An 8,183-nucleotide genomic window follows, 5' to 3' on the forward strand; every position below is an offset into this window, starting at 1 on the left:
TAAGTTTTTATAGCCAAATTTGCTGGAATAAATCAATGAACAACAAAATCACAGCCTTACCTGCAGGCAGAGAGAACCTTGTTTGTCTGAGTGTGTGTGTGCGTGAGAGAGTGATTGGAGAACATTTATCAGTATAAAGACCAAATGGGAATGACAATCAGAGCAAGAGAGGGGGTTCTTATGATTGCTTGTCCCTCCAATTAAAAAAAGGTGTTACCGTGTAAAAGGATAGAGACCAAAATAAATGTTAAATATATTTGTCTCTACAAATATGATGCAATTATGTATATAAATGACACCAATAAAAATGTGATTTTAGCAAACTTGATTGTTGAATCATAACATAGTCTGACAGAATTCATTCTCTCAAGGCATTTTTGGCATCTGGAGTTCCACTTATTAATTGGTTCAGATAAACAGACTGAAAGGGTAGCAAGTGTTTTCTGTCATTTTATGCCATTCTCTCCCTTGTGTTATCTTATGAATGTGGCTAATCAACCAAAGGTGTAAAAATCACAGCAATCTAAATGTCCATCATAACTGGACATTGTGTGCTGATCTTGAAAAATCCTTTAATACCTCATGTCAAACTGTTCATTGTGATGTTGCACTGAATAAAACCACGTCATTTGTAAACACACAAAAAAGAAAGATTTAAAATTCTATATTTATTTAAGACATATTAGGACATTTTTAAAAGACAATAGAATTGGGGGAAAACATAGAACACATTTACAGTTAAGAAATAAGATTATAAAATATTTTGATATATTCATAACTTCAACAGGATTTCAGCTACATAACCGGATAGCATGGGTATAAGGCGATGCCACACATGTCGTTCTGGTTTCTGGCCATACGGATGTAGCCACCATCTCCAAATCCAGCACCCCAACTGTTAAAGTAAAAAAATAACAATCAGCATTTGTATTTTTTCATCTTAAAGTTTTGTTTGAGACAGATGTTCTGATTTTACATGTCTTTGAGTAGGTACAATTCCCAAAACAATATCGGACCCAGTCAGTTTATGATCACACAATTTCAAAAGTCAGCCTGTACCTGTTTTTGACCAGCCAAAAGTCCTGTCCAGCAATCACACCGTATCCCACAGCCAAAACTCCATGGTTTATCTTTTTGGTGCAGGATGGATCATTGTAAACTCCTGTGCACAGATGTAAGATAATGTTATAATAGTTGTCAATGAAAAATAAATCATTTCAACCCTAAATTTGTAACCTGAATACCTTGATATGGTAATCAGTCTGAAATGTGCAGGGAAGAAATACTCACCACTGCGATAAAAGACAAACTTAGGGCGGGTTGCATCAATGGCCACTGAAATGGGCCCGATGTTGGCAACAGCTTGCTTCAGGGCCTCCTCATCTCCTTCACTGACGTAATAGTACTTGGTGCAGTTTGCTGCACGCTGGGATGGATCATATCTGCACGGCCCTTGCTGTAGAACACATTTATTTATTATTATATTCATAATGATAATGGATTGCAGCTTTTTAAAAATGTACCAAACACTGATAAATCCATCAATGTAGAGACCTGACTGCATATGTATTACTCTCACAATAACAGGTCCTGTCACTTCTAATATGGAATGTTATCTCGTCAGGTTTTTTTTAAACACATGGACCCATGCAAACATACCACTCCTTTATAAGGGTAAGACGATTCTGAGTCTATTCCCCCATTATCAATAACATACTGGAAGGCATCAGCCATCCATCCACCATTGCAGCCCTTGTTGCCGTAACTGGAGGAACAGTCCACCAGATTCTGAGCACTGAGGTCAACCAGCTTTCCTGTGGCCTTCATCAGCTGACCTTCAAGAGCCCCAACGGCGCTGAATGCCCAGCAAGCACCACATGCACCCTGACAGAAGACAGAAAAGCATGATAAAACTACTAAAAATGCTACATATAATAGACACTAGCACAGATGTATTGAAATACTAATAATGTAAACTAAATAAAATTTTGGTCTCTGCTGGTCCATTGAAAAAAGGAACAGAAATGAGCTTTTCTAACAAAAGGCTACACAGACACAAATCTAAATGAGCAAATATCCGATTTTATTCAAAATATGCAGTACAATCATACCTGGTTCTTCACACTGGAGACATATCCCTTCTCTCTCCAGTCCACAGAGTCTGGGACAGGAGCCCCAGAAGAGCGCACAAATTCTGCTTTTTGCCTCTTAAAGCCAGGAGGGACACGAGTCGTGGCAAATGACTGCAGAATCTCTTCCGTTGTCTGTGAATCAACATGACACAAAAAAGACAATCTGAGTTACTGGCGATGAAATTGTCAATTGTTTCGCAGGGCATTTATTATAGTCTATGCCTAGCTAAATGTATTTCATGGAAGTTTAATTTCTAGGTACTATTGAAAAGTAAAAATTATCTAAGAAAGTACCTAATAAATCACAAAGAAATGCAGTGGAAAAGGGAAAAAGGGACACTGGACTCATGTTCTCACCATGTCTCCCATGTGGTTCATGCCCAGGTCATATGAATGCAGACCCATGGAGGCCTCCAGGTTGTGAAGGGTGATAAGTTCAAGGTTTCTCTCCCACAACTCCCTCCTTCCAAGCTCCTCATCCTGCCAACATAAACAACAGACAATTTTTTAAAAAGCAATATATAAAATTATTGACATTACTAATCAAAACTGTCATGATCAGGGGCGGTTCTAAGATTTCAACCTCAGGATTGCTTGGTCCTCAGAGAGAGATACAAAGATACAAATTACCTAAATAAACAGTACTTTACAGTGCTTGTGAAAGCTCTATTACAGTATGAAGTAAATATACACAAATACCTGTTTAAGATACATAAGTTACTTAGTTAAGAAGAGTGAGCGATTCTCTATTTTTCGTTTGCTGTTTTGATTAACATTATTAACATAAGAAATACACAGATCCAGTATTTTAACACACATCTAACATTTTCTTAACAGTACGTTTACTTAAGATGTTGCCAACTGTGTTTTAGGGATGGGCGATATGGGCTTAATAATATATCACAATAATTTCTGGTATTTATTGCGATATCAATGATGATAATTCAGGTAATCTAATGCATCCACCAAGAGACAAAAAAAAAAAATCCTGTTTCTTTAGAGAAAGAGAATCTTTTCTATTTTTAGCCAAAATAGGGTGTTGTGAGCATTACTGAGTACACAAGTAATATAATGGCCGTTTAATTCATACTGGAAGCCAAAGAGTGCCCTTGTGCACAAACTCCACATATGCATAGCAGAAGTAATTGCACTGACGACGCTCCAGGAAATCCAGGCTGCATCCGAAAGCCTAGGCAGCTGACTTGCTGCCTCGCTGCCGTATCAGGCAATGACTTTTCAGGCAGCATTTTTCCACGAAGGCACCTCATAAAACTGATTTCGGATAGGCTTCTGATGCAGCGTAATGGTTTAATGATCTACAACAAAATAAAACTAGTTTTGATGATAACTAAATGAAGATTTAATTACTATAATACTGATTTCTCGCTAGAAATAACATCAAAAGTGCACAAAGTTAGTCAGAAATATACATTTACAGACAAACTGTCCACCAAACTCAACTTTCAGATGCCATCTTTATATTTTTAGCTCCACTGTCATAGAATGGAATGCACAGGATTGTGGGATATCAAAGGCAGCGAAGGATACATCTATCCTGCCTTCAAAATTCGATCAAAAGAAGGTACCTCCGGAGACAGGAAGTGAAGCAGAATTTGTATTCGGATGTGACTTGATGCCTTCAGAGCTTTCGGACGCAGCCCCAGTTATTGCTGTAGCTGAATAAAACGCAGATAAACAATAAACATACGATTGCGACAATATATGGTTTATCTGTGTTCTTCAAGCAATCTTGGGTATTTTTTTTTATAAGGATAAAGTATATCTATAATGCAATGCTAATCGACATTTATCCTTTAGCCTTTATCACTGTATATAATACTATAAAATAGTATTCTGCCTCACTCTGTGATTTGAAACCATGTCTGATCACAAAAAGTTATTTCAAATGCTTTACTTATGTTACTAAGTTAATCCGGAGAAAAAGCATGTCAATAAATGTTATGTGACATTGCTTTCACTGCCTTGGTGATCTCAGCTTTGGTGGGTGGGTTGGTGTTAACATCCAGTAGGCTGTCTGCTGGAAAAATAGATGGGGGTTGCTCTGGAGGAGATCTATTGAGAGTTTCTTCTAAACAGCACAAATTTACTAGCTGTTTGCCATCGTGGATTGATATTAAGGGCTTCTTAAGCTTGCAAATCAAATTATCTTGACTCATTGAACCTGGATCAAATTAGTGAGATTGTGTGAACTTAAATTGTCATTTATGGAACTGCTTAAACCCTGATTTATTTGTTAGGTTATTTCAAGTCAGGTTTTGGACTTTAATCCCTGCTTTTCCTAGCTTATTTTATGAAACAGGCTTCAGGTCAGTTTCCCAGCACAGTGACTGAGCTTGATCTATGTTAATAAAAATAATAATCTATAATCTATGTTATAAAAAGAATGCACGTCACACCTCTGTTTATCAATTTGCACTGGCTACCAAATAGCTGCTCGCATAAAATTCAAGGCATTGATGTTTGCCTACAAAACCACCACTGGCTCTGCACCCCTTTACCTAAATTCTTTACTTCAGACTTATGTGCCCTCTAGAAGCTTGCGTTCTGCAAGTGAACATCGCTTTATTGTGCCATCCCAAAGAAGCACAAAATCACTTTTACGGACTTTTAAATTAAATGTTCCCTCCTGGAGGAATGACCTGCCCAACTCAATCCGAGCAGCTGAGTCCTTGGCCATCTTCAAGAATCAGCTAAAAACACATACCTTCTATCTTTATTTGACCCTCTAACTCTAGCACTCTATTAATTCTATTCTTAAAAAAGAAAAAAACACTTGTCCCTTTTAGACTTGCACTCTTGTCACGTTACGCTGTTGACGAAGCACGCAGGAGGCACGAGTAAACGAGAACTGTCTTTAAATCAAGGAAACTCAGGAGATAATCCACAATAGGAGCTGGGCAAACACACATAGAAACAAGTAGACCTGACAAACACAAACTGCATACTTGGCGTCTGCAACTTATAAGTTCTTAAAAAAGAAAAAAACACTTGTCCCTTTTAGACTTGCACTCTTGTCACGTTACGCTGTTGACGAAGCACGCAGGAGGCACGAGTAAACGAGAACTGTCTTTAAATCAAGGAAACTCAGGAGATAATCCACAATAGGAGCTGGGCAAACACACATAGAAACAAGTAGACCTGACAGAGACCGACTGCACAGACTAAGACTTTTAAACACAGGGCAATCAGGGGAACACAGGTGACATCAATGGAACATAATCAAACTAAACGAGGACAGGAACATGACCAAATAAGGAAACACAGGAAGGACTACAGGGGCAAAACAGGTCCAAAAGTCTGACATTTCGCCCCCTCCCGGAAGGTGCGTCCTCGCACCGTAACAACAACAGAGGGAGGTATAGGTGGGAGCTTGGGAGGAGGCTCAGGAGGAGGACGAACACCCGGGAGGGGGCTGGCAGACAGAGACCAGGGATGCGTCGATGAAGGGAGGAGCCAGGTAGGAGACCGGAGGGGCCCGGAGCAGGAGGAGCCCAGCGGGACCCAGGCCACAGCCATAATGTCGACCCACGGTGGAGCTGACGGAGGAGGGAGGAGGAATGGCCACCGACTCCAGGGGGCCGAAAAATGGAGCCCGAGGCAGAGACGGAGAGCCAAGGGGATGCCGAAGATCCGGGGGGCCAAGGGGGAGCCAAGGGCTCTGGCGACCAAGGTGGAGGCAGAGATCCGCGACGGAGCCGGAGCGACTCCACCAAGGTGGAGCTGGCAGGAGGAAGGAGCCCAATAGAGCCAGTGGGACGGAGCAACGAGGTGCAGTCAGAGGAGCGGAGTCCTGAGGCGATGGCGGGTCAACACCCGACCAAGGCAGAGCTGGCGGGACGAGGGAGCCCGGTGGAGCTGGTGGATCGACGGGTGACGGTGGAGGCGAGGGAGCTAGGAGCCGAGGTGGAGCCACTGGGTCTACGGGCCGAGGCGGAGTCCGGGCCTCGGAGGCTGAAGGCGGAGGTGAGAGATTCTCCAGCCAAGGTGACACTGGAGGATGGCAGACCCGCGGAGCTCGCACCATAATGAGGGCTGAGGGCAAGCAGAGGGGCTGCCAGACGACAGCGGTGGAGGAGGCAGGAGCGGGTGGGAGGGCTAGCACCCAGTGGCCCTGTTCACATCACAACAAGATGAATGTTCAGGGCAAAATTTAGCTGTGCTAAACGTTCTAATTTGAATGAATCATGCATCTGTTAAGAGTCAGACCAACACAAACAGGTTTTTTTTTTATGGAGAGATTTTCCATTTTGTCACATGCCCAGAGCTGCTTTTATTACATGAAACTTTGACTTGGTGGTGCTTATGAACAGACGTTTTGCTAAATATACATACTAGCATACTGAAGAACATTTTTTGAAAATATGTATATCACGGTTTGCTTACGGGAGGAACGAGGAGACAAGGAGATTTCACAAAACGAGAGTCTTTATAATCCAATGCTTAATAATCCAACAGGGAGACACAGAGCACAAGGAAGACATTGAAGACCCGACAAGGAAACATGAGGCAGACTACACATTTATACTAAACTTAACGAGGGGCAGACAGGTGCGGGGAATCCACTAATAATGACACAACGAGAACAGGAACATGACCAAATAAGGGAACACTGAAACAGAAGCAGGGGCAAAACAAGTCCATAATCCTGACATATCGCTATGGAACGGGTGGGAACTAAGGAGGAGGCTCGGGAGGAGGACGGACACCCGGGAGGGGGCCGGCAGACAGAGACCAGGGAGGCAACAAAGGAGGGAGGAGCCAGAGAGGAGACAGGAGGGGCCCGGAGCAGGAGGAACACAGCAGGACCCAGGCCACAGCCATAACGGCGGCCCAGGGTGGAGCCGACGGAGGGAGGAGCCATGGAGGAGGAATGACCGCAGACTCCAGGGGGCCGACCAACGGCAGTGGAGCAGGTGGTGGAGGAATCCGAGGCGGAGGCGGAGAGCCGATGAGCCAGGGCGACGGGGAGGATCCGGAGGTCCTAGGTGGAGCAGATGGCGCCGGCGACCGACGCGAAGGCGTGAATCTGGGAGGCCGCGGTGGAGCCGGAGCGACAGAGGACTGAGGAGGAGCCGAGGGGATGAAGGAGCCTGACGGAGCTGGAGGGAAGAGGCGAAGCCGGAGGAGTGGAGTCCCGAGGCGCAGGATGGTCGACAACAGACCAAGGCGGAGCCGGAGGAACAAGGGAGCCCAGCGGAGCTAGTGGACTGCTGGGCCACGGCAGAGAGGAGGGAGCTAGGAGCCATGGTGGAACCGACAGGTCCACGGGCCGAGGCGGAGTCCAGAGCCCAGAGCCCAGAGGCTGGAGGCGGAGTTAAGGGATACTGCAAACACTGCGACGCTGGAGGATGGCAGTCTCGCAGAGCTCGCACCGCATAGATGGTGGCCTGAGGGTGAGCAGAGGGGCTGCCAGACGACAGCGGAGGAGGAGGCAGGAGCGGATGGGAGGGCGGGCATTTGTGAGCCTCCAGGCATTCGGGGCTAAACTCTGGATCAAGCCCCCTCTAGGTTGAACACGGGAACAGGATGGCGCTCTGGAGGAGCGGACACTTGAGTGCACTTTCGAGGCGCGGGCACTGGAGGGCTCTTTCTAGGAGCAGGCACTGGAGGGCGCTCTGGACTGGATTCGGGGACTGGAGCCCTCTCCTCTTCGGTGTGGCACATTCGCCGCGCCATACTCGGCTCACCCTCAGCCACGGTGAAGGGGGCGTAGCTCCTCTCTGCGCTCACACCATCCGCGGCTTCCTCCCTCGTGGCGGAAAACTAACTTGCTTTCTAATCTTTTTGTATTCTATCTGTTTTCTTTTCATTTATTATACAATTAACAAAAGCAAAAAATACATCTAACACTAGCTTGCTCTATTCTTTTTCTATTGGTTTTCTTTTTATTTATTATATTATTTAAAAAACCCTTGCTATGTGTACTGCGTTAAGCTAACTGAGACTTGTTATAGCACTTGTATATCATTGCTCTTTTGTTGATTTTGATTGCTTCCATTGTCCTCATTTGTAAGTCGCTTTGGATAAAAG

General features: G+C 44.4%; 1 protein-coding gene across 7 annotated transcripts in view; it reads right to left on the minus strand.

Annotated features, from left to right (window-relative positions):
* Positions 1-795: 795 nt before the first annotated feature.
* Positions 796-8,183, minus strand: part of LOC107587832 (cathepsin S-like) — a 19,615-nt gene continuing 12,227 nt past the window's right edge. For 5 of the 7 annotated variants that reach the window (XM_016275779.1, XM_016275781.1, XM_016275782.1 and 2 more), the window contains 6 exons: positions 2,490-2,612; positions 2,112-2,264; positions 1,660-1,884; positions 1,291-1,456; positions 1,060-1,162; positions 796-895 (listed from right to left, as the gene is read on the minus strand). In XM_016275779.1, coding sequence (XP_016131265.1) covers positions 796-895; positions 1,060-1,162; positions 1,291-1,456; positions 1,660-1,884; positions 2,112-2,264; positions 2,490-2,612 — 870 coding nt within the window. The remainder of the gene's footprint in view (positions 896-1,059; positions 1,163-1,290; positions 1,457-1,659; positions 1,885-2,111; positions 2,265-2,489; positions 2,613-8,183) is intronic. The other 2 variants (XM_016275777.1, XM_016275776.1) reach the window with 2 other exon arrangements.

The sequence above is a fragment of the Sinocyclocheilus grahami genome, unplaced genomic scaffold, assembly GCF_001515645.1.
Source record: "Sinocyclocheilus grahami isolate Dianchi unplaced genomic scaffold, SAMN03320097.WGS_v1.1 scaffold96.1, whole genome shotgun sequence".
NCBI classification, from domain to species: domain Eukaryota; kingdom Metazoa; phylum Chordata; class Actinopteri; order Cypriniformes; family Cyprinidae; genus Sinocyclocheilus; species Sinocyclocheilus grahami.